The sequence below is a fragment of the Hemitrygon akajei genome, chromosome 7, assembly GCF_048418815.1.
Source record: "Hemitrygon akajei chromosome 7, sHemAka1.3, whole genome shotgun sequence".
NCBI classification, from domain to species: domain Eukaryota; kingdom Metazoa; phylum Chordata; class Chondrichthyes; order Myliobatiformes; family Dasyatidae; genus Hemitrygon; species Hemitrygon akajei.
The window spans coordinates 66070015-66097290 of record NC_133130.1 but is presented as its reverse complement, the minus strand read 5'-3'; the positions used below and the strand labels follow the sequence as shown (position 1 = coordinate 66097290).

General features: G+C 35.7%; 1 protein-coding gene across 1 annotated transcript in view; it reads left to right on the top strand.

The window, feature by feature from the left end:
- The window catches only part of LOC140730520 (protein transport protein Sec23B), a 72209-nt gene extending 46070 nt beyond the window's left edge, over positions 1-26139 (top strand). Inside the window, exons 11-20 of the mRNA XM_073051082.1 lie at positions 1405-1485; positions 1924-2013; positions 12879-12985; positions 18700-18853; positions 18950-19027; positions 20749-20910; positions 21501-21587; positions 23709-23864; positions 24229-24294; positions 25761-26139. Of these exons, the coding sequence (XP_072907183.1) occupies positions 1405-1485; positions 1924-2013; positions 12879-12985; positions 18700-18853; positions 18950-19027; positions 20749-20910; positions 21501-21587; positions 23709-23864; positions 24229-24294; positions 25761-25850 (1071 nt within the window). The 3' untranslated portion in view covers positions 25851-26139. The remainder of the gene's footprint in view (positions 1-1404; positions 1486-1923; positions 2014-12878; positions 12986-18699; positions 18854-18949; positions 19028-20748; positions 20911-21500; positions 21588-23708; positions 23865-24228; positions 24295-25760) is intronic.
- The last annotated feature ends 1137 nt before the right edge of the window (positions 26140-27276 follow it).

Here is a 27276-nt window from a genome sequence, read left to right as displayed (position 1 = left end):
GTATTAGTTCCTAGTAGTTATCGATGGAAGAATTCATCCAGTGTATGCAATGAACAAAATCACTGTAAACACCTAATGCAGATATTGCTATTTCCTAATGCCTTCATACAATGCTATTGACAATTTCATCCTCCAAATCTTCATTTTTGTTGTAATATTCAAGATGATTGTCGATACCTTCAAATTCTTCATATTTCCTAACTTGTTGAAGTAGTGAAATCGTTTCATTTTCACTACAAGCTGCTAACAAGCCTGAATGCCTGAAACCACAGTAGGCAAAACAATTCTAAATTGTCTTACTGCTTATTTCTCACCAACTGCGTTTTGAACACAAACGTGGTCAGCTGCCGCTATTTAAAAACTGTTCATTCTAAGCACAGTGTAGTGTCTAATGACCACACGTATGCACAACTGATGCTTTTCTGCAACAGTCTCGTGTCCCAATTAAGTGGCATGGTGTCCCAAATAAAGGAAGGGAATCCAGGCAATTTTCTCGATTAGTTTTCTTTCTTTAAGAATTGTCCAATGTAAATGGCTGCCCTGATTAACTAATGGCCTAATTAACTGGAAACCACTGTATTTGATTTTTTAAAAGATTTTAAATTAACAGTTTTGTGGTAGAAATGTAACAACTGATCACATTATCTCTGGGTTAGAGAAGAAAAAAGTTTAGCCAAGATTTCTATTTATTGTTGTCCACTGAATTTGTTCAAATCTATCTGAACATCTGATGACAGGGTCTGTCTTGGAACAATAGCTCACCAGTAAGTATAACCTGCTGGCAAACCATATGTGGCTACTTCGATAAGGTAGTGGATGGCATGCCTGCACAGCGTCAATGGAGGAGGGAGATCATGACCAAATAAATATGACTTCATACCTCTTGGTCTTTGCTTCAGTATTCTGATGCAGCTTTACTGAACAGCCAGCTCTGGTTCAGTGCAATTTATTTGCCACTGAAGATAGTTCACAGTAATCCGGTAGTTCTGTTGTTGCTGACTTGAAACAACAAGTCCATAGAGCATATGGTGTAATATGAGTCTTTTGCGTTGGAGATGCTTTTCATTGTTTGTCTGTTTGTCTGTCTGTTGTTAGATCGTTCCAACGTATTGAGATGTTTAAAATAAAACTCTGGCCCTCTCTCCCAACTATAAACTTGATGATGGCAACCCTCCTGGTGCTTCCCTCCTGGTTGAAGATGTTTACAAGGACATTTGTCTGCATGATGTTGGCAGTTTTTTGAGCTTTACTCAACAATCTCGTTGGACACACTATATTTGATAATAATAGCTGAGTGTTTATATTCTTTTTAAAAAAAAGCTTTAGTAATTTTTATCATTGTTTCTTGAGTGGATTTGAAAGAGAAAATTAACCAGATTTACTGAACTGAAATATTTATTTCAGACAACCAGAGAACTGAAAATTGCTGGAGCAATAGGGACCTGTGTGTCACTGAACTCCAAAGGCCCTTCTGTGTCTGAGAATGTAAGTTGACTATGTAATCTGTAACTAAAATGTTTTTTTTTTAATGGCATGACTTTTTTGAATTGTCAGTTAATGATTTTAGTAGCATATAATCAACATAACTTGAGATATATCAGTAGGCTCATGGGACCCTTGTGCTTGCTCAGCCACTGAATAAGATCAGAAAACATTTTCAGTCTTCCAATGAAACTAGATCTCAAGGGAAAAATAACATGAAGATATGCGTAAAAATGTAGTTTAAAAGATAACCCTTTAAATGTGCAATTTTTCTGGGTTTTAAAGTCAATATAAATATTGCCACACTTAATTATTTGAAGACAATTTGAAATATTATTTTGCAGTGTATTGGTGTTCTCTGTGCATATTTTGCCACCATTTAAGCATGCATAGACATTTCAGTAGTCGTGTACTTTGATATTTTTCACTTTATTTTTGTAGGAGTTGGGTCTAGGTGGTACATGCCAGTGGAAAATTTGTGGCTTGGATCCCAGCACAACCTTGGGTATCTACTTTGAAGTTGTTAATCAGGTGAGCCTGTTAAAAATACTTCCTCTTATGGATAAATGTCAGGATGGAAATTTCTTCCTGCCTGGCTAAATTAAATGTAATGGTAGCTTACAAGAATGGAAAAATCAGGATGGTCAAAAATGCAATTATTAGCAGTAAGTAGATCTGGAGAGAGTAAGCAGCCAAGGATGGATTGGAAGTACTGAAGATAGGTGAAGGTTTCTATGGCCAAAGAGATGAGCATGGAAGAAGAGTTGAACATCATGTTGAGCTCAGAACTGGGGACGTAGGGTACAAAGGTGAGATCTCTGCTGAGAATGGATGGATTGGAATCAGAGAGGGGAAGATCAGAAGGGATAGTAAAAATTGCCAGGGTAGGGACTGGAGGTTGTAGTGTGGAATGAGGAAAATGAAGGGCAAGAAAGATCTTGATGGGGGTACTGGAAAAAGCTGTTGGAATTTACAGTCTTTAATATCCACAAGAAAGGAGAAAAGTCATCTATTGCAATGCCATATGAGGCAAAGAATAAAGTAAAACTGTACCGTAATTGCTTTGAGATAGTGAATTGGTTACAGGGAGAGATCAACACCTGCATCTGCTGATGCATGGCATTAAGTGTGGATCTAAGGATGTATAGAGAACAGAGTCTTGACAGACCATAAGACATAGCAGCAGAGGACATCTCAACCCCATTTCCCTGCCTTGTTCCCATAACCTTTGACGACCTGACTAACCAAGAATCTGTCGACCTCTGCTTTAAGTATACTTAATGACTTGGCCTCCACAGCTCTCCATTGCATTGAATTCCACAGATTCACCACCCTCTGGCTAAAGCAATTCCTTCTCGTCTGTGTTCTAAATGGACGTAAACTATTATGAGGCTGTACCCTCTGGTCCTAGATTTACCCACTATAGGAAACAACCTCTCCAAAATCACTCTTTCTCGGTTTTTCACTATTTGATAAGCTTCACTGAGATCTCCCTCATTCTTCTGAACTCCTGCGAGTACAGGTGCAGAGCCATCAAATGGTATCCTTTTCATTCCTGGAGTCATTCTCGTGAACCTCCTTTGGACCCTCTCCAATGCCAGAAAATCCTATCTCCTGGTAACATGGTGGTGCATTCGATTGCAGTGGCTTCTATGGGGTCAACCAAAGGTGTTGAGCTGCCTTTTTCAGAATCCTGGGGTGTAATCCATCCGGTTCACGTGACTTATCTACCTTCAGACCTTTCAGTTTCCCAAGCTCCTTCTCCATAGTAATAACAACTACACTCACTGCAGCCCCCTGACACTCTTGAACTTCTGGCATACTGCAAGTGTCATCCACAATGAAGACTGAAGCAAAGTATTTCTTAAGTTCTTCTGCCATTTCTTTGTGCCCCATTACTACCTCTCCAGTGTGATTTTCCAGTGGTCCAATATCCACTCTCACCTGTCTTTTAATCTTTATATCTTTAAAAAATCTTTTGGTATCTTTTTCGATATTTTTTGGCTAGCCTACCTTCATATTTTGTCTTTTCTCTTATGGGTTTTTAAGTTTCTTTCTGTTGGTTTTTAACAGCACCCCAATTCTCTTAACATTCCACTAATTTTTGCTAAAATATATGCCCTCTCTTTTGCTTTTATGCTCCCTTATCACCCACATTTGCCTCTTTCTCCCTTTAGAATACTACTTCATCTTTAGAATGTATCTATTCTGTGCCTTCCTAGTTGCCCCCAGGAACTCCAGGATGAATTCTGTCGTCCTATGATCACTGCCTTCCAAGGGTTCCTTTTACTTCAAGCTTACTATTCACATCTTGGTTCATTACATTGATGAATGAATTATTGAGACATTGGATAGTTTGAATATGTCTGTCATCCTGGATGGGTCTGAATAGTGAAGAGCAAAATTTCAGTTGGAATTCATATGGGACAAGTTGGAGCCAGAGGCATTTGTGAAGGAAAGATTATGATACCTGGTTTTGATCAACACCTTATCGAAAACATGAAGGGAAACAGAAATCACTGAGAGTGAACATAGCAAGAGCGATAGATGGAAATCTGCTGGATAGTGGAGTTTCTTCAGGTTGGGCGTTTGTGGAAGATCAAAACAAAACTTCAGATCAGAAATAAAAGCAGAATTCATTGTAAATACCTGGCCAGTCGCACCATATCTGTGAGAAGAGAAATAGTGTAAAAGTTTCAAGTTGAAAATCCTTCTTCAGAACTGGCATGAAGAGAAAAGCTTGTTAAGCTGTAGGGAATAGATGTGACTGATGGGGTGATGATCAGAATAAGCTGTTAACAATATTTTCTGATCAAAGAGTGAAAACATGGACGAAAGAACATAGACAAAAGAATGTTGTGAAGAAAAGGATTTGCAAATTGTACAACTGGAAAGCATACCCAGCAGGTCAGACTGGGCAGATTCTTCACATTCAGAGGGGGAGAAAAAGTGGAGAAGGGGTGGGGTGGGTGTGAGGAGAAATAAAAGCAAATGTTGAGCCATTGTCACAGATGGATGACTGATACTGTATACAGAAATCAAGTTGCCTGAAGATTTGGAATTCAGTATTAACATACGGACTTCAATGTAACGTGGCCAGACGGAAATGGAGGTGCTATTCTTCTACTTGTAACCGTGGCATCATTGTGACTATTATAAATGCAGCAACAGTTATCCTGTATCTGTTCTAGATCCAGTCAAGGTTCCAAGCAGTTTGATGGGTGAAACAGTATTTTGTTTAGTGTTTGGTATTTGCAGCTTCTGATTCAGTTTGCTGTTTGTAATCTTTGTCTCACTACCAATTTTGTCCTCTTCCTACTTCAGTGTTACAATGAATTTTAATCTGTGCCCAAGGATCTGCTTTTTTTTTTACAAAATTTTTTTATTGAATTTTCAAATAGATTACAGAAGGAAAAAAATTATTTAAAAAAATTATGAACCCTTCCCCCCTCCCCTTAACCCCTCCCCCCCAACATATCCCTGTAGAAAGAGGGGGAAAAAGAGAGAAGAAAAAAGAAAGAAAGAAAGAATGCCTGGATATCGGAAGATCCCCACATGCTCCATGGAGTTCACAAAAGCTTTAGTATATATATTTCTTTCTTTCCCCAGATAACCAATAATTTTATCTTCGGAGCACCTATATATTTAATCCTATCTTTTGTAAATAAGGGCGCCAAATTTTCAGAAATATTTCATATTTATCTCTTAAATTATAAGTAATTTTTTCAAGTGGAATGCACCTAAAAATTTCATTCTTCCAATGATCTATACTTAAGTATGAATCCGATTTCCAAGTAACTGCAATAGCCTTTTTGGTTACTGCCAATGCAATATTTATGAATTCTTTCTGATATTTATTCAGTCTGGATTTCGGTTTTATCCCTTCAATATCGCCTAGTAAGAATAATGTTGGATTATGTGGAAGTTGTGTTCCAATAATTTGTTCCAATAAAACTCTTAAATTTGTCCAAAAAGGTTGAATTTTAAAACAAGACCAAGTAGAGTATAAAAAAGTACCAATTTCTTGATGACATCAGAAACATTGATCAGATAAATTTGGGTTTAATTTATTCATTTTTTGTGGTGTAATATATAATTGATGTAAAAAATTATATTGCACTAATCTTAACCAGACATTTGTTGTATTTGTCATACTGTCAAGACATAGTCTTGACCAACTTGTTTCTTCAATTTTAATATTCAGATCAGTTTCCCATTTTTGTCTTCACTTATGAATTCCTTGTTTAATTGCCTGTTTTTGAATCAAACTATACATACAAGAAATACATTTTTAATTTTTCCTTTTTGAATTAAAGTTTCTATTTCATTAGGTTTCAGCAATAACATTGTTTGACCCAGTTTATCTCTTAAATAAGCCCTTAATTGGAAATAACAAAAAAGAATGTTGTTTGATATTTTGTATTTATTCTTTAATTGATCAAATGACATTACCGTAATATACCTCCTTCAAAACAATCTCCTATATATCTAATCCCTTTTTGAAACCAATTGTATAAAAGTTGATTATTCATTGTAAAAGGAATAAGTTTATTTTAAATTAAAGGTCTCTTTGCTAATAAAGATTTCTTTATCTCATCATCAACATTTATCTTATCCCATAAATCAATCAAATGTTTTAATATAGGAGATTCTTTCTTTTCCCGTATCCATTTAGATTGCCATTTATATATAAAATTTTCTGGTATATTTTGTCCTATTTTATCTAATTCTATTCTAATCCATGCCGGTTTATCTTCATCAAAAAAAGACGCAATAAATCTAAGTTGATTTGCTTTATAATAATTCTTAAAATTTGGAAGTTGTAACCCTCCTAAATCAAATTTACATGTCAATTTTTCCGATGATATTCTTGACATCTTTCCTTTCCAAAGAAATTTCCTTACATATTTATTCAGTTCTTGAAAAAACTTCTGAGGCAATTGTATTGGTAAAGTTTGGAATAAATATTGCAATCTAGGAAATATATTCATTTTTACAGCATTAACTCTACCTATTAATGTTATTGGTAACATCATCCATTTATCAAGATTTTTTTAATAATGGCAAATAATTTTGTTTATATAAATTTTTTACATCATTATCAACTCTAATACCTAAATATTTTATCCCATTTATTGACCATCGAAATTGAGTTACTAATCAACATTGATTATAATTTCCTTTGGTAAGGGGTAAAATTTCACTTTTATCCCAATTTACTTTATACCCTGATACTTTCCCATATTCTTCCAATCTAAAAGATAATCTTTGCAAAGATTGCAATGGGTTTGTTAAATAAATCAAAACATCATCAGCAAATAAATTAATCTTATATTCTTCTTGATTAACTCTAAAGCCCCCGATGTCTGAATCTGTTCTAATTAATTCAGCTAATGGTTCTATTGCCAATACAAATAAAGCAGGTAATAATGGGCAGCCTTGTCTAGTTGACCTCGTTAAGCAAAGTGGTGTTGAAATCTGACCATTTGTAACTACTTTAGCTTGAGGATTAGTATTTAAGGTTTTAATCCATTGTATAAAAGTTTTCCTAACTCATATTTTTCCAATACCTTAAATAAAAAATCCCATTCCAATCTATCAAATGCTTTGTCTGCATCCAAAGCAACTGCCACACTCATTTCCTCTCTTTTTTGTGCCAAATGAATTATACTAAGTAACCGGGTTATATTATCCATTGATTGTCTATTTTTAATAAAACCTGTTTGATCCATATGTATTAATTTTGGTAAATATTTAGATATTCTATTAGATAAAATTTTTGCTATTATTTTATAATCTGTATTCAACAAAGAAATAGGTCTATATGATGTTGGTTTTAAAGGATCTCTATCTTTTTTTGGCAATACAGTTATAATCGCTGTTAAAAAAGAGTGTGGGAGTTTATGCATTCTTTCCACTTGATATATTAATTCCATAAAAGGAGGAATTAATAAATCTTTAAGTTTTTTATAAAATTCAGGAGGAAAACCATCTTCTCCTGGGGATTTATTACTCTGAAGTGATCCTAAAGCTTCTTCAACCTCTTTTAATGTAAAGGGCATATCTAATCCTTTCTGTTCTTCCAAATTTAATTTTGGAAGGGTTATTTGTGATAAAAATTTATCTATCTCAGCAAACTTATTTTGTGATTCTGATTGATATAGTTCAGTATAAAATTTTTTAAAGTTTCATTAATTTCTAAAGGTTTATAAGTAACCTTATTTACACTTGTTCTAATTGCATTTATTGTTTTAGAAGCCTGTTCTGTTTTCAGCTGCCAAGCAAGAATCTTATGTGATCTTTCACCTAATTCATAATATTTCTGTTTAGTTCTCATAATTACTTTTTCTGTACGATATGTCTGGAGTGTATTATATTGTAATTTTTTATTAACAAGTTGTCTTCGTTTTTCTTCTGTCATATATCTTTGAGATTCTTTTTCTAACTTTATGATATCTTTTTCCAATTGATCTATTTCTGCCATGTATTCCTTCTTAATTTTAGATGTATAACTTATAATCTGACCCCTTAAATATGCTTTCATCGCTTCCCATAATACAATTTTATCCTCAACTGAATGTAAATTTGTATCCAAAAAAAATTGAATCTGTTTTTTCATAAAATCACAGAAATCTTGACGTTTTAGTAAAATTGAATTAAAACTCCATCTATAGATCAATTCCTCCTTATCCATCATTATCAAGGGGGAATGATCTGACAGTATTCTTGCTTTATATTGCACACTTTTCACTCTATCCTGAATATTTTTTGATAATAAAAAAAAATCAATCCTTGAGTAAGTTTTATGTCTATTTGAATAAAATGAATAGTTTCTTTCTCTTGGATTAATTTTTCTCCATATATCAATCAGGTTTAAATCTTTCATTAATGATAAAGTTAGTTTTATTACTTTTGATTTTGTAGCAACTTTAGTTGACCTATCCAAAACTGGATCTAAACAAAAATTAAAGTCTCCACCTATTAATATTTTATCATGTGGATCAGCCAAGTTCAAAAAAACTTCTTGTATGAATTTTGCATCATTTTCATTTGGTGCATAAATGTTCATAAGAGTCCATAATTCTGAAAAAATTGACAATGTATAATCACATATCTCCCCACAGAATCAATTACTACATTTTGTATTTTAATTGGTAAAGTTTTATTAACCAAAATTGCAACTCCTCTCGATTTTGAATTAAATGAAGCTGCTATGACATTTCCAACCCAATCTCTCTTTAATTTCTTATGTTCTGTTTCTGTTAAATGTGTTTCTTGTAGAAAAGCTATATCTCCTTTCATTTTCTTAATATATGTTAAAACTTTTTCTTTTCACAGGTCCATTAAGTCCATTAACATTAAAACTTTAAAAATTAAGTAAATTAATCATTCATAATACCTTGGGAACTCTTTAAAATTCTCCATGTTGCTATGAGTCTCTCCCCAACCATCCAGGCAAAAAAGAAGAAAAATAGAAGAAAGGTAACTAATATATAAGAAAAAAACCAAAATACCCCCCCACTAATGTTGCGAATAAAAGAAACACAACATTCCCCCCCCCCCCATTTTACGGGTCATGGCAATCACCATGATTGTACACGTGAAACTCGCAGCCATCGATCAGGAGCTCCTCTAGCTCCCCCGCAAAAAAAAAAGAAAGAAAATATATTAGTGAAGAAAAAAAAGAAAATAATTAATGTCTCTACTCCCAATTAATACTCCTCAACTATTTTATTTTTTCCTTATAAATGTCCGTCAAGTCCAACCTTATTTCAGTCTTCATCATTAGTCCACTTCATTTCTATAATTCTTCACTCCTCCTCGTGGATATCAGGTAGTTCTTGTACAAATTTCTCCGCTTTCCGGTAGTCAACGAAAAATCTTCTTTCTTAGTTATCCAGGAAAATTATCAATTTTGCTGGGTAGCTCAATAAAAATTTATAGCTCTTTTCCCATAAAGATTTTTTCACTGGATTAAATTCCTTCCGCCTCTTCAGAAGATCATAACTTATGTCTGGGTAAAAAAAAACTCTTTTCCCTTCTATCATCAATGGCCCATTTCTCTTTTTAGCACCTTGAGTAGCTGCCTTCAAGATCATTTCTTTATCTTGGTACCTTAAGCATTTTATCAAAATTGATCTTGGATTTTGACCTTGTTGAGGTTTTGGTCTTAAAGCTCTGTGTGCTCTTTCAATTTCAATTACTTGGCTTCCTTCTTTCATTTCCAAAATTTTCGGAATCCATTCTTGGAAGAATTTTATTGGATTTTCTCCCTCTGTACCTTCCATAAGACCAACAATTTTAATATTATTTTGTCTACTAAAGTTTTTAAGCGCATCTATTTTTTCCAACATCCGTTTTCTTTCTATTGTCCAGGCAAGATTATTGTCTTCTATCTTATCTATTCTTTCGGTGTTTGCTTCCATTTTTACTTCTATCTCTTTAACTTTATTATCCATCTTCTTTTGTTTTTCCACCACATTATCGAGTGTAATCTGGATCCTTCTTATATCTGTTCTTATAGCTTTTAATTCATTCATCATATATATCAGGATATCTCTTATGTCTCCTTTAATCTCCTCCTTCTTTTCCTCTTCTTCTTCATCTGTGTTTCCCAAATAATCTGATTCCACTTCCGATTCACTTCCAGCCGTAGTTGGGATTTGTAGTTTTGTTAATATCTGTTCATGCATACTTGTTTCTTCGCGCATGCGTTGTTCTTGCCATTTCTTCTTAGAGACCACCGACATTGCTGCAACTTCCTGTCCCGCATCATCAGAAGTGCCGTGCACTTCGCCGGGAGGAGATCCAACTTGAGTATGAGGCTTCGCTGAGATGGTTCGGCCTTTTTCCCCGCCGATTTGCACAGTCTTCGAAATAGTAGCTTTCTTCTGTTTCGGTTTAGGAGCCATATCTAAATATAATCCTGAGTTGCTTATAAATAGTTTCTAGTAGGTATTTGTTAACTCTTCTTCATTTAAACCCTATTTCATTACTTTTTACGAGGGAGCTGGATTCCCAACGTCTCGAGCCTACGTCATCACGTGACGCCCCGCCTTCTGGACTTAAATCCGTTCAGCAGTTTTACATATTATCTCAGCTATCTTCATTTATGTTTCCTCCAGATCCATTTTCCTTCTTTATTTGTCCCATAGTTTATCCCTTTTGCTTCACTATACGAATCCTTCCATCTTCTAATGTCTTCTCCTTTCATCCAATCTGAGATCACCTTTCCTTTTTGTTTATCATCCCCTTCTCTGCATCTTAAAAGGTATTTTTAAATGTATTTAGCAGCTCTGATGAATACTTAAAACTGTTCATGTGGATGTAAACTATTAAAATAATAATGAATTTGTCATCCACTATGTGGATGTTCCAGATATGGAGAGCCACCTGAGCTGATGTCCATTGTTGAAAGAAATCTAATGAAACAGAGTAGGTGCCATATAGCAAGTAGGCCTTAAATGTTGTATCATAAAGCCCTGCCCGCAAATGTAAGTCTGTAGTGGCTCACAGTTTTTAAGACTTGTGAAGCTGTCTTTAAATGTTTCTGTTGGACATATAAAAGCTGTTTAGATAGGTTCAAATATTTAAAAAGTAGTGAATAATGCTTGATTGAAAGCACTTTAAAATGTTATCAAATAATTAAAGAATTAAAATAAGTAAACCAGTAAACTTGTTCAAAGGGTTGTGGTCTTATTCAACTGATTGAGGACATGGTTCTTTCACTAACCAGCATTGATGTAAAGCTATATTTGCACTGGCCCCTAACTTTGGTACATCAGAACACTGCACGTGACCATTATTCCTGTTCCTGTCTCTACGGATCCTGCCTAACTTGTTGAAAATATCCAACATTTTCTCTTCTGATTTCTGATTTCCAGTATCTTAAACATTTTAAGAATTGTATGTCTTAGCCAATATTTATGCCTCACTTACTATCATCAAAGTGTTATGATACCAGCCCCCTCCTTTGTGAGAATTGCAAGAGCCCTAGTGAAAGGGGGGTCAATGACCCGAGAGAGAGAGAGCAAGAGAGAGAGAGAGACAGGCTGAATGGACACAGGAAATGGAAAGACAGCGACGTGCTGGATACCGCATTCCACTGGGACAAAAGCTGGTGACTGTGGCATTGTTCTCAGGAGACACCTGGGAACTGCAGACGTGCCAACTCGCAGGGACATTGTAAAGCCCTCGGGCAAAGTGGGCTGGTTGAGAGAGAGATTGCATCACCTGCAACCTGATTGACACCTGAGATCCCGTGAGGCAGTATAAAGAAGGGTCTGAAAGAGGACGACCCTCAGACGCACCAAGGAGACACCAAGAAGCACGATAACGCTTCCCGTGGGAACGGGAAGCCATTTTGAAGTAAGCCACGTGCGTTAAATTCCGAATGCGGGGTTTGTGGCTAGAACCAACGGAAGATCGCTTTTAACTAACAACGGGGAAGATCGCTCCCCTGATTCCACGGATGTTTTGGGCAAGTTTTTCCGTTTATCTCTCTCTCTCTCCAACACGTGAAACCAAAAGGGAAAAGCCTGCAGACTTCAGAGTGACTCTTTATATTTCCAATTGGACTCAGTATTATACCCTAGACAACGAAAGAGCTTATTTCTGAGTGATTATTAATGTACCTGCGTTTTAGATTGAGTATTGACGCATGTTATCTGAATGTTTGTATTAACCTTAATTTTTGTGCCCCTTTATTAATAAAACTTTTGAAAATAGTACCATTGGACTTCAACTGACATATCTATCTTTGCTGGTAAGTGAAACCAGTTACTGGTTTCATAACAAAAGTCAAACTTGCATTTATATCACATGTACTTGTGGGAATATGGTATTTTTATGCTGAATCTGCCAAAGCAACAGGAATACTCATGCTACAGGAAAATACTACAAATAGATACTTTGTGATGACATGTCTAAATGCTCTTCTCATTAGCAAGGTGAATGCAGATTGTAATTTGTCAAAATTTTGTCAAAAATTTGCCAACTTGGGAAGTGTGTGTAAATTGTTTATTAACTACATGTTTCTATTGATCATTATGGAATTTATAAATTTAAAATGATGGCTCCAATGTTCTCAAATTGACACAGGTTAATTTATCTTGATGTACATTTAACAGCTCTTGATTATATCCTTTAATACACCATCAGATGTAGGTGTGCCTAAGAGTAGGTTAACCAATGCAACAACGCTTGCAATTGTGAAGAACTAGCATGTCGCCAGTATTTTATTCAACATTCAAAGGTAGATTGTTTTTTAATGGGTTCATCATTTGTGTCTTCTGTTCATTAAATAAACTTAACTATAATAAGGTGTTGTCAAAACTTGAAAATATGTTTAAGTTTAATCAATTTGATTTTCAATGTTCAACTTGTTTACTTTGTAGCATAATGCACCAATCCCTCAGGGCGGACGAGGTGCTATTCAGTTTGTCACCCATTACCAGCATTCCAGCAGTCAAAGACGCATCCGAGTTACTACAGTAGCCAGAAAGTAAGTTTACTGATTGCCTTCCAATATTTTCCACCCTTTTTAGTCATCATGTACATGGTATAATAGTGCTCTAATTAAATACTGCTTATTCTCAATGATAATTCTTTAATCATGGATGTTCAAAATTAACAAACCAGGAAACTTAACTGTCACTAATAACACCACAAAACAAAAATGATACTGGACCCTCCTTTACTTGAGTTTTCTTCAATGTAAGCCTAACATTTCAAGGAACAAATGTTTCATCTTTATAGCCCTGAATCCAAACGCTAACAACGCTGCTCTGTTATTGAGATAAGGCTTAACACCTTAACACATTTTAGCCAGTATTTCAGGTTGCTTCCAGAACATGGTGAGTTTTAACTTGTAGTAATTACATACTTTTAATCCGGTCCAATATTCTGAACCTTCTCCTCTATACATATCTGTTCACATTAGAATGCACAGAATACTCTATTAAAAAGATACTAATTCATTGCCCATTTATCTGAATTATCAGTATTTCTTACGTAACATCTCACTAGATATAAGCAAATTTACATGTAGAAAGCTTCAGATCTATGGATTTCTGCTTTGCATGGAGAAAATGTCCATCATTCTTAATAGTGTCACAAACAATCTTCATGATGGCACATAATGCATAGTATTTATATGTTTCCACTGATTGACAAATATAGTGCCTTGAATGTTAGTATGTACGGAAAGGAAACTACCAATTTAAAAACTAACATATAAGAAAGGTACCAATTATGTGAAGAAATAACTAACAAAGAGAATGACGTAGCTGTCTCTTTTGTAAATGCTTTCAGTCATCATCTTAAAATTAACATAAAATTATACTGAAACAAAAAAATCCTAAAATAAAATCTTATTAATTTAAACAAAAACTAAACCTCTTGGGAACTCAGCAGGTCAAACAGCATCACATGAGAGAAAGAGATGATTGATATTTTGGGTTATTAGGACCTGTTGTTCAACCCACTGAGCTCCTCCAGCAGTTTTTTTTTGCTTAAGATTCCAGCATATACAGCATCTTGTGTTTTCACCTATAAATCTGAGACCAAGCCAGAAAATTACCATTGTCTAAATTTAAAACGTACCGAAAATGATTCTCCTGGGCGTGTATATTATTTCTTATCCTATTTTGATGTTTTTTTTCCTTCTTGATATCTTTAAAAGTTTCTGTTCATGCATAGCCTCCAAGTTGGTTAAAATGTTAACCATAGAGCATTTTTTCCAGCCTTTAAAATGTTAGCAGAAAGCAGAATGCTGCCGATAGTGGAGATCTGAAATGAGACAGATACTGCTGGAGAAACAGCGTACGTGTAAACTTAGATCAGTACACTTAGTGTGTACTTTTAGACAAGTAACACAGAGAAGGTGGAGAGCAAGAAGAGCACATAAGCAACATTGGAACAGGCAGCAGTTAAATAATAGAAATGATCTTTTATGAAACAACAAGAGTATCAAACAAAAAAAATCTCCAAAACACAGATTATTAGATTAGGCACTTCAGAAGAGGAAAGTGGAATTGGGTCCAGGAATTTGATAGAAGGTAAAAGAGGCATAATACCCAAGACAAAGAGGTTTTCTGCTCAGCTTTGCATACTTTCTCTGTGTGTGTGTTACATGTTTTGTTTCATGTTCCAATTTGTTTTCTATTTAAAATGGGTTTGCTTGATTGGAAGATTTTTTTTCTATCGAACTTTAACTACTGTTTTGTTCTAAGAGAGAAAATTTCTTATGATCCGAATTCACCTGAATCCCCGCTTCCAAACCAATTTTACACTTAACTGTCTTGCAAAATAGCACCACAGGGTCTAATGTAATGTAGTTTATTCTAGTTAATTGATCCATTGGTTAATCGGGGCAGCCTCTTATTTGGGACAGCTCTTAAAGAACAAAAACTAATCGAGCAAATAGCCGGGATTCCTTTTGTTAATTTGGAACATTATTTTGCTTAATTGGGACAGGAGGCTGTTGCCAAACAGTTTCTGATTAATGTCAGTCATGTGTTGTTAGACACTACGCCATGCTTAGAGCAAACGGTTTTTAAATAGTGTCAGTTGCTGTTGTGTTTGTGTTCAAAAAGCAGTGATTTTTGTCACTGATACTTGGTGAGAAACAGGCAGCAAGACAATTCAAAACCATTTTGCTCACTGCATTTTCAAGTAGTCAGGCTTGCAGATGCCAGAACAGCCAAGAGTGAAAATGAAACGATCTCACTTCTTCAGCAAGTTAGGAAATATGAAAAATTTAAAGGTATCGACAATCAACTTAAATATTACAATGAAAATTAAGATGTGGAGGATGCAATCATCAAAATCATGATGTGAAGGCAGTCTATTATCTGCACTGTGTTTGACTGTTTATGTTTATTTACAGCCAATCAAAAGAGCATGCAGCATACATAGCATCAATAAATATTAGGAACTAATACACAGTTTTATTCTACTGTAGTAGTATTGAGAGTGTATTCATTTGTTCTGTTTTTCATTTAAATACATAATTTGTTTCTCAGTTAAACAGTAGTTTAACTTTTTTAATACATTTTTAACTACTTCCATGAAACTTTGGCTAATTGGGGCAGCCACTTAATTGGGCCAAGATATACAGGTGCTCATGTGTTCCAATTAACTGGAATCCACTGATTTAGAAAAACTCACCTCCAAATCATTTGTCAAATAGTGAATTGCAGGGGGATCAAAAATAATATTTCATCACATAATACAATGCTTTGTAAAAGTATTCATCCTCAATTTTTATTTGTGAATCACATGCTCCTTTTTTCACAGTAGAGCCCAAAAAGCATGGAAAATTGTAAAGCATGAAAAACTAAAAATTCAAAATGTCAGCAGTTCAAAAGTATTCATCCCCCTTTACTCAGTACTTAGCTGAACCATCTTTCACGGCTATTACAGCCAGTAGTCTTTTTGGATAAGTGTTTTAGCTTTGCATAACGCAAAGAATAAGATTTTCCATTTCCTCCTTGCAAAATTGCTCAAGCTGTGCCTGGTCAGTTAGGGGAGCAGCAGTGGACAACAATCTAGAAGAGATGCTCGATCATGTTAAGGTCAGGATTCTGTCTGCACTACTCAAGGACAGTTTGGCAGTGTGTTTTGTGTCGTCCTGCTGGAAGACAAACCTCCTCCCCAGTTTAAACTTTCTGGCAGAAGCTAGCAGGTTTTTAACCAGAATCTCTGTATTTAACAGCATTCATTTTCCCATCAATCCTGACCAGATTTCCAGTCGCTGCTGCTAAAAAGCATCCCCATGGCATGATGCTACCTCCACCATACTTTACAGTAGGGATGGTGTTACCTGACTGATGTGCAGTATTTGATTTACAGCATGCATATTGCATAGTGTTGAGGTCAAGGAAGTTCCACTTCAGTCTCATCCGACCACTTCTTTGCAATATCTTCTAAGTGATGCTTTGCAAATTCTTGATGGGCAAGGATATGCTTTTTATTTCAAGTCAGGGCTTCTTCCTTGCCACTCTTCCATAAATATCCTTTTTGTGCAAGGCCTTAGAGATTGTGAAGCCATGAACTTAATCTCCAGTTGTAGCCACTGACTTTTGCAGCTCACTCAGTGAATGTTGGTGCCACAGTATAAGTGCCATTCTTCTCCAGCGACTAAGTTTAGAGGGCCGGCGTGACCTAGGCTGTGTGGCTGTGGTTTCTGGTTTTTTTTCACTTTTTCATGATGGACTGCACTGAGCTCCAAATAAGATAATCTTGTACCTTTCCCCAGATTTGTGCATCTGTATTAGCATTTCCCTGACTTGCCTTTAACGCTCTTTTGTCTTCATTTTGGTTTGGTCTGTTGGAAGATTTGCCATACTGTACTGTTGGGCCTTACAGAGAAAGTGTGTATTTATTCAGGTAGTTCTCCAATTTTCTACATCAACAAATAGGGTGAGTTGGTAAGGTAAAATACTGTATTGCACCTGTGAAAATTACAAAGGGGATGAATACTTTTTCCAACCTCACAATTTTGGTTTTAAACTTTAGTAAGTTGTTGACGAGTTTTGGAATTTTTCTTTTGATTTGACATGCTTCGTAGATTTTATATTTAGATTTTATATTTAGAAAATGAGACAAATTACATGTGAAAATACTAATGGCTGCTGACTACCGTAGATTCCGGACTACAGAGCGCACCTGATTAAAAGCCGCTGGCTCTAATTTTAGAAATAAAATCAATTTTTTACTTGTAAAGGCCACACCGGATTTTCGGCCGCAGGTGTCCCACGTTGTAATATGAGATATTTACACAGAAAGATATTACACGTGAGGATTTTTTAACTTTTAATTAAATCCATATGGTAACAAAAACAAATACATATTGCAAATGCTTTTTTTCGAACCGTGCCCGTAACGCGGCTACTTTTAAATATACGTTGCGTATACTTCTTTACTGAACAACATTCCAATATCTCCTAACGACTGGTAAAAAATATATATACTGCAGCCTACCAGGAAAAGTTATTGATCGCCTTTAACTTAAAAGCAGCGTTTTCGCTCCGCCGCTCTCCCCCCCCCCCGCCGTCCCGTTTATCGCAAACGGCATTTAAAAGCAGCGTTTCGCTCGGGTCTAATGCCCCCTCCTTTCCGTTTATCGCAAACCGGCGTTTTCCCACAAGACGCGGCGAAACCGGGTGTGACGTCATAGCATCCCGCGATGTAGTACAGAAAACAAATATAGTTAAAACTCTTCTAACTTTAACTAGAAAATGAATTACTAAGCGAAAATATTATAAACTAAATAACTGCCATAAAGGCAGCACAATGCTTTTCTTCGAGTGTTTTCCATGTTGATGAGGGTGAGTACAAATGACTGATTTACAATAATTTAATTGTGAAAGTGCGCTTGATTTATCGTACAATTTCATTGGACCTCTGTGAACTACTCATCAATTTTATTGGTCTACTGTTACGAGGCAAAATGTTTTCGGTGGCATGAAAAAAAGTAATGTATTAGCCGCTCCGTTTTAAAGGCCGCAGAGTTCAAAGCTGTTCAAAATGTGGGAAAAAAGTAGCGGCTTAAAATCCGGAATCTACGGTACTTTTACAAAGCACTGTGTTCCCTTTGTGTTTGCTACTAACTGCTCTATTTGCAAAGAGCTTGTTAATTTGTCGTTCTTTTCATGAAGCTTAATCACCTCAAAATATTCAGATGGCTTTGACGGACAAGGAAATTCTACATCTGATCGACAGCACTACTCCATTACTCATTTGCTTGTCAGTTTTATTTTTGCTATACTGCCTGTTGCTTCTGTTACTTCAGTTATTTTACCCGATGTTGATCAAAGGTACATTAATCCTCAAGCATGTTCCACAATAATGTTCTATTATGATCAACTAATCTATGTCATAAGACTTCCCTGGATGTGTTAGAATTCCTGTGCAACAGAGCTGAATCTGGGTTTAGAGGGAAGAATAGCCATTTATAACATAACCTCCTTTATTTTCCAACATGGGCTGCAATAATAGATAAGACCATAAGATATAGGAGAATAATTAGGCCATTCTGTTGACTGAGTCTGCTCCACCATTCCATCATTGCTGGGTTTTTTTCAACAATGTTGTAGCATATTTTATAACTGAATCAAAATTATAGGGAACACTGGGGGTGGGGGGGTGTCGGGATGCCAATTATGCATTACCGTACTTTTGCAGTTTAGTGATAATACTTGTTTGGATTCTTAGCTGGGCAGACGCACAGAGTCAACTCCAGCACATTGAAGCAGCATTTGACCAGGAAGCATCAGCTGTGCTGATGGCAAGATTGGGAGTTTTCAGGGCTGAGTCTGAGGAGGGGCCGGATGTACTTCGTTGGTTGGACAGACAATTGATCCGACTGGTAAGGCCACTAAGAACTTGTGATCAGCTGGAAAGATAGATTATGTCAAATACAAAACTACTAATTACTCTTTCTCTCTCTGCCTTCTTCCATCAGTGTCAGAAGTTTGGCCAGTTCCACAAAGACGATCCTAACTCTTTCAGGCTTTCTGAAACATTTTCCCTCTATCCACAGGTAAATAAAATAGTAAATTGAAATTCTTGGAAAATGATTAAAAATTAGGATCCTAAAATGTAAATGTGTTCTGGCAAGAAAATGTAAAAATGTTTTCTAACAGAAACTTATTGCTGGATTCTTTGATTAAATCCAAATTCTGCTGGGTTAGATGGGTATAGCTGTATGAGATACTCTGCTTGATCAAAAGGGACAAGTCAGCAAGTTGTTGAAATGAAAAATGTGTGGATAAAAGAATAGTCTTTGTTCTGACTTCAATCCCTTTGCAGAATGGATGAACACCTACCAAACATTTCCAAGCTCATAGGTGAGGTGTAGTTATTAAGAAGGATCCAAATGGTAGTGTTTTTGAGACCTAGCACCTTGAGAAGTGATGATAATAGCTCAATATTTCCATATTGCATGGCTGATTATTGAATAATTATTGAATGGAGGGAATAGCTTACCAGTAATCTATGTTAAAAAATCATGTTAATAAAGTTGCTAAAGAACTGGTTCACAGATCAAGGAGCTGATTATTAAATTCAGGAGAAGGAAATCAGAACATAAGCCAGTCCTCATCAGAGGCAGAGGGTCACCAACTTTAAATTCTCAGTGTTATACTTTAAGAGGGCCTGTTGTGGGCCCAGCACATGCGTGCAATTATGAAAAAAGCACGATAGTGCCTTTACTTTCTTAGGATTCAACATGACTTTTATAACTTTGACGAACTTCTGTAGATATTTGGTGTGGCGAGTATATTGACTGGCTGCATCACAGCCTAGTATGGAAACACCAATGTCCTTGAATGGAAAATCCTACAAAAACTAGCAGATACAGTCCAGTCCATCATGGGTAAAGCCCTCCCCACCATTGAGCACATCTGCATCGAGCATTGACAGAAAAAAGCAGCGTCTATTATCAGGGATCCCCCACCACCCAGGTCAAGCTCTCTTCTGACTGCTGCCATCAGGAAGAAGGTACAGGAGTCTCAGGACTTAACATCACCAGCTTCAGGAGCAGTTATCATCCTCAACCATCAGGCTCTTGAACCAAAGGGAATAACTTCACCTGCCCTATCACTGAAATGTTTCCACAACCAACGGACCCACTTTAAAGGATTCTTCATCTCGAGTTCTTGATTTTTTTTTTGAAATTATTTATTTATTTATAATTATTTCCTTCTTTTTTATTTGCTGTTTGTTGTCTGTTGCTCACTGGTTGAATGCCCAGTTGGTGCAGATTTTTATTGATTCTATTAGTTTTTTTTCTATTATGAACTTATTGAGTATGCCTGCAAGAAAATGAATCTCAGGGTTATATATGGTGACCTATATGTACTTTGATAATAAATTTACTTCTAACTTGGGAACTTAGGTCTTTGGTCTTTGGAGAATTGCTAAATTCCACCTTAATTCAGAAGTATGCAATCTGCAAACAGTTTGCTAACAAGATGACCAAGCTGACCCCATAAAAGAATTGAAAAATTCAATGTGGGATGTTTTTATAAAATGGTCTACACAGAAATAAAGAAAGAAACCTCATGAAAGAATTGTAAGTTTATGTTAGGTGAAAGCTGTCTGAAGGAGATATCCTTCACACAAGAACTTGTCCAGATGTCATGTCACAATTGTTCACCCACCAATTGGCATGGGCATCTTCCTCTGTTTCTAATTTAATGTGACCAGGTAGTATTTAGACTTGTAGTTTTATGGAAGTCTAATTTTATGTTGTCATTCTAGTTTATGTTCCATCTGAGAAGATCCCCATTCCTTCAAGTTTTCAACAATAGTCCTGATGAATCATCATACTACCGCCATCATTTCATGAGACAAGACCTGACTCAGTCACTGATCATGATTCAGCCTGTTCTCTATTCTTATTCTTTCTATGGACCCCCTGAGGTGAGACTTCTTGCATATTACCAAGTTTATTTCATAAATGGGGTTATCATTATGACTGATATATCAAGGCTTTAATTTTATGTGACATTGTTTCAAAAATCCTTTGTTAGTAGTTTCATTTGATCTTAGTGCAATGTATAATTTATCTCAGCTTCTGAATTGGTAAACAAGAAATTGCGGGTATCCTGTATCCTTATCGGTCTCTGGCAACTCGTACTGGAACGGTACAAGCATTGATGACTAGGCTTGACTCAGTCGTGATTGGACTGTGGGAAGGGAGTCAGTTATTTATCCATCGAGACTATGCCACAATTCATTGACAATTGTCTGGATCCCTTAACATCTTCTGGTTAATAAAAATGTGTTAACCTCAGATTTAAATTTAACAATTGGCCCGGCATTAGTTGCATTTGGTGAAAGATTTTCAAGCATTTACTACTATGCAGAGAACTATTTTCTACCCTCCTACTCCTGGAGCATGCTTGGAAGCATATGTGCATTATTTTGCAAAAATAGTATCAGTATTTATGTAGCATTGGTGTTGATTTTCCTAAGTAAAGTTGGTAAACATTCACTCATCTTCTCCACAGCCAGTCCTATTAGACAGTGGCAGTATCTTACCAGACCGAATACTCCTCATGGACACTTTCTTCCAGATTGTTATCTACCACGGAGAGGTTAGTGTTTAATGAAGCTATTTTTCAAAATGTTATTGTTCTTTATACTTATTATTAATTGTTGTGGATGAATATGTAATTAAAATGAAGCAGATGGAATGCCCTGATATTGACAGAAATACAAAAGCATCAAATTATTTAAAGAATTCACTGCATTAAATAGATTTAACTCTTTTGTTCAATGGTGTTTTCACACAGTAATCACAAATCCTACCCCTTTAATAGGGATTCAGGAACGAATGTATAGATGCAAAACAAATTCTGGACTGGGCCAAATGTTCTAATAGAGATTCAGACAGGGTTGTTTTTGCAAAGTAGGGTAAGATGAAATGCCTTTTCATGTTGTAGGTTAAAAATAGAATTAAAGCTCATCATAACTTTTTGATTTACATTTGTAGAGGAGAACAATTTTTGTAATGTAGGGAGTTGTTCTCTGCAAAGACTTCAGATGAAGAAAATGTGTATATACAACCAAAAGAGCACAAACATACAAAAATGTGCACAACCAAGGAAATCATTTATGTATGAATTTAGCTGAACAATCTGGGAGCGTTGATCATCGTTAGTTTATATGAATTGGAAAGAGAAACTATTCCTTGGAGATTATATTTAATTAATAGACTGTTTTATGTAGCAACATGATTTGAAAGTTCAAACTAAATAGTGTTAATTCTCTTATGTTCTTTTGGTTTCTTAATTCACTTGAGACAACATCGGAAGAATTGAGAGAATATTAGTGTCAGATCAGAATCTGGTTTAAAATCACTGGCGTACTACATCGTGACATTTGTTGTTTTGTGGCAGCATTATATTATAATACATCATTTTTAAAATCTATAAATTACAGTAAGAAATATATATAAAAATTAGATGAGATCCAAGTACATAAATTATACAACTTTGAGATTTGCTTGCACACAGTAGCCACAAAGCAAGAAACCTGAAAGAACCTAATTTAAAGAAAAAGAAGAAAAATGAAAATAAAAGAACAACACTCAATGTGCAAGAGAAAGGGAAAAAATACAAGTCATGCTAACAGTTGAAGCAAACAACAACATTCCGAACCAAAATTGAATCCTAAAATAAATAGTCATTAAATAAGTAGTGCAAAAAGGGAACAAAAAAGAAAAAATAGTGAAGTAGTGTACAGAGATTCATCGTCCGTTCAGAAATCTGATGGTGGAGGGGAAGAAACTGTTCCTAAAAAGCTAAGTTGGTGTCTTCAGGTTTCTGTACCTCCTCCTCAATGGCAGCAGTGAGAAAGGGGCATGTCCTGCGTGATAAAGGTCCTTAATGATGGATGCCACCTTTTTGATGCATTGCCTTTTGAAGGTGTCCTCGATGCTGGGGAGGCTAGTGCCCACGATGGAGCTGACTGAGTTTGCAACTTTCTGCAGCTTTTTCTAACCCTGTGCAGTGGCCCCTCCATACCATATGGTCAGACATGTAGAAGAAGATTTACACCTTCAGGTTGAAATGCCTGTCTCTTCACCCTGGCAAAATAGCAGCTGCAAGTAATTACTCAGAGACATCTAAAAAAAATTGTTGAAGTATCCAGACTAATAGAGATTGATAAGTGGTTATACAGGTGATTTACATTATATTTAGGTTATAAATTTACACAGTTCCCTTGAATATACACCACTTGATTTAAACTATGCAGTTACTTGCAGTTATAAATTGTAACGTACTAAAAGCTTCAGCAAAATGTTTCATTACTGAATCTACAACTTATTTTCTTCATTTAAATATTGAACCAGTTAACAGTAAACTGTTGCAACACACACAAAATGCTGGTGGAACGCAGCAGGCCAGGCAGCATCTATAGGAAGAAGTACAGTCGACATTTTGGGCCGAGACCCTTCGTCAGGACTTCTTCCTATAGATGATGCCTGGCCTGCTGCATTCCAACAGCATTTTATGTGTGTTGCTTGAATTTCTAGCATCTGCAGATTTCCTCGTGTTTGTGTTTTTAAAAGAACAGTAAACTGTTCGCCTGTATACATATGTTGCACTTGCAAATAATATTTTTCATTTTGGAAATAATGGTTGGGAGATATAATACCAAGTGAAAAGAAATGTATAGTGAATATTTCATTCAGCTTTTGCTTCTTTTCTAAGACTATATCACAGTGGAGGAAGGCTGGTTACCAGGACATGCAAGAATATGAAAACTTCAAACAACTTCTGCAAGCTCCACTGGACGATGCACAGGAAATCCTTCAGACCCGGTTTCCAATGCCACGTTATGTTGACACAGAACATGGAGGGAGTCAGGTACCTAAGTTCTTTTTAATACTCAGCTTCTGAAGGACCCATCTTTGTTGAAATGCTGAAATACATCTTTCTTAAAAATTTCGATTGCTTTAAAATTTCTTCTAGCGAACAAAATATTGAGGTCATATTATGCAAATTTATAAAACACCATGTCTGTACTAAGTGCCATTTACTGTCTTTCATTGTTATCATTATTATTGCTGTATGTTTGCAGAAATACTTCAATTAACCAGAAGCTTTCATGGCAAAGCTTTTAAGATTTTTATATCTTCTCTGGCTTAGTGAGGTTTTGCAGCATGAAGAAAGAAAGAAACAAATGAGGTTTTTTGAAGTTGATGCTAATTGACCTTCTCTTCCTTTTAAGGCTCGATTCCTTCTCTCAAAAGTGAACCCGTCACAGACTCATAATAATTTGTATGCTTGGGGACAGGTTAGTATCCTCCAGAAAAGTTTTATTAAATGCGTGAACTTTTGCTAGTTAATGTGTACCCAATAAACCCAAAAGTTTTTAATCTTGTTTTCTTACAAGCTATTCTATATCACCATCACTAACTACTTCCAGCCACTTTGGCAATGAATAGCATTGAAGGGTACAGGTTACGACCTTGGTCTGGTTTCAGTAAGTATTTTGTAACTGGCGATAATGATTGAGGAGAAAAAAATTATTCTCAATTATTTCTCAGTGTCCACAAAGCTGCACTGAATATTGTGCATGGTTAACTATCTGACAAGGAAGGACCATTTTAATTCTGGGTTAATATTTTGCCAGTCAGCAGTTCAAAATTTGTACCTGAAAAATAACCATTTGAAATAGATGTGATGCAGGAAACTTGTGAAAATGTATTTTAACATGAGTCAGTTTATAAACAAAAAGTGTCAAAGAATGTAAGATCTAATTTTTAATTCAACTGTTCCAAATATCTGAAGTCTCTAAAATGTCTTAGCCATTTGCTGAAACTTTCCAAAATAAATTCCAGTGTTTAACAAAAAGTTTTGAAAGAGTGAAAGCAAAATGGTAAACTGTAAATGGTAAATGCCTCCAGTTGTAGATAATAAATGATTAATGATGTTAAAAATATTAAGGGGGCAACCATCAAAAATATGAACATCTGAAAATTTGTATTTTGGTTTAATTGTTTCAAAACAAAAGAATGTTGCTGAGATAGCACCTATAATATCATGTACAGTTCTGATCGCTGTGTCAAAGATGTGATTAAGCTAGAGATGATGCAGAAAGATGTTAAAGGGGAAAGGGACGTTAAAGATGTTAAACTGCATCCAGGATGGGAATATGAGGAGAAACTGAATTCTCTGGAATGAGGATACTGAGGGGTGACCTTATAGAGGTTTATGGATCATGACCGGCAGGTGATCGCAGTCTTTTGCCAAGGTTGAGAAATCTAAAATAATAGGGCTTTAGGTTTGAGAGGAGAAAGATGTTAAAGGGGATCTGGGGAACAAGTTTTTCTACACAAAGGATGGAATCAGAATCAGGTTTGTTTTCACCGACCTATGATGTGACAAGCTAGCAGAGGAATGTCAGAAGTAGATAAAATTAGTGTTTAAAAGGCATTTGGAGCTGTACATAGAAAGGTGAGGTTTAGAGGCATATGAGCTAAATGCAAGCAAGAGACTAGATTTGCATGGTAAACATGGATGAGTTGGGCAGAAGGGCCTGTTTTCATGCTGTATAACTCTAAGATAAATCAGTAGTAAGAAGAAACTGAACCATGTACTTTAAACAAAGTGAGAAAATCAACTATACAAAAATAAATTTGTCAATATCAAGCAGTTTTGGATGAAGAGGAAAATTAATATATTTAGCAATTCTATATTGTTGTGGTACATGATATTAATACACACATTATAATTCTATATATTTTTTGTATTCTTCAGGAATCTGGTGCACCAATCCTGACTGATGACGTTAGTCTTCAAGTCTTTATGGACCATTTAAAAAAGCTAGCAGTATCTAGTGCATCATAGATTAATCTGATGTAGAAGAGCACAAGAAAATACTGGAAAATAGATTTTGCTTAGATTCTTTATTTTGAATTATGACTGTATTGCATTAATATTGCACCTTGCCTATATGTGGACGTCCTGATTTGATCTTGTCTAATTTTTAGGTATTACTTATTTCCAAACCTGATGCATTCCTATTAAAGAAAAATGGTTTCTTTCTGACAATCTGTTATCTTTAATTTATCAATTAATGTCTTTTATATACAAGTTCAACAGCTAATAATAAATAAACTTAAATACATTGACTGCTTATGTTTGTAACTTCAAAACTTATTTACACATCTTTCTTTTGCCTGCTTTGAAAGGAAATAACCTTAAATTGTATGACAAAATAATATAAGATTTTTTATTGCAAAACTATGCAAGATAAAGTTTCTAATATTTGTGGTTAACTTGTCTGTATTTAGTTTATTTAAACACATCATCTCCACAGAGATGAGAATTTTTTTGAGTGCAGTTTGCTACAAGTTAGATTTAGATACACCAATTGCTGAAATCTGTGGAAATTAGGTTTTTAAATATCACCAATCTGATATGTGTCCCCAGATTATGACAGGTTTTTTTTCATTCCTGAGAACTTACAAAATGTTTGTAAGTCAGAAGTGAACAACAACAGTGTGTGGGAGAGGATTACAGTAACAGCTGTGATGGAGTAGCAGGAACAGTGGCTGCCAGCGGGCAAACCACCTCAATGAGTGAGTGAGAGATTTGAACAGCAGTCCCTGCTCTGATCTAGCTCCTGATTTTTGCAGCTCAGAACAGAGAAGGCACATGGAAAGACCCCGTTCCCTTAATGCAGAAGCTGTCTGCAGCAGCTGGCAAATCCACCACCATCCATCCCACCAGTCTCCTAAATGCTTGTTTATACAAGGTAAATGGTAGGACGCTGAGGAGTGCAGTAGAACAGAGGGATCTGGGAGTACAGATACGTAATTCCCTAAAAGTGGCATCACAAGTAGATAGGGTCGTAAAGAGAGCTTTTGGTACATTGGCCTTTATAAATCAAAGTATTGAGTATAAGAGTTGGAATGTAATGGTGAGATTGTATAAGGCATTGGTGAGACCGAATTTGGAGTATTGTGTGCAGTTTTGATCACCTAATTACAGAAATGCTATTAATAAGGTTGAAAGAGTGCAGAGAAGGTTTACAAGGATGTTGCCGGGACTTGAGAAACTGAGTTGTAGAGAAAGGTTGAATAGGTTAGGACTTTATTCCCTGGAGTGTAGGAGAATGAGTGTATAAAATTATGATGGGTATAGATAGAGTGAATGCAAACAGGCTTTTTCCACTGAGGCTAGGGGAGAAAAAAACAGGTCATAGGTTAAGGGTGAAGGGGGAAAAGTTTGAAGGGAACATTGTTGAGGGGGCTTCTTCACACAGAGAGTG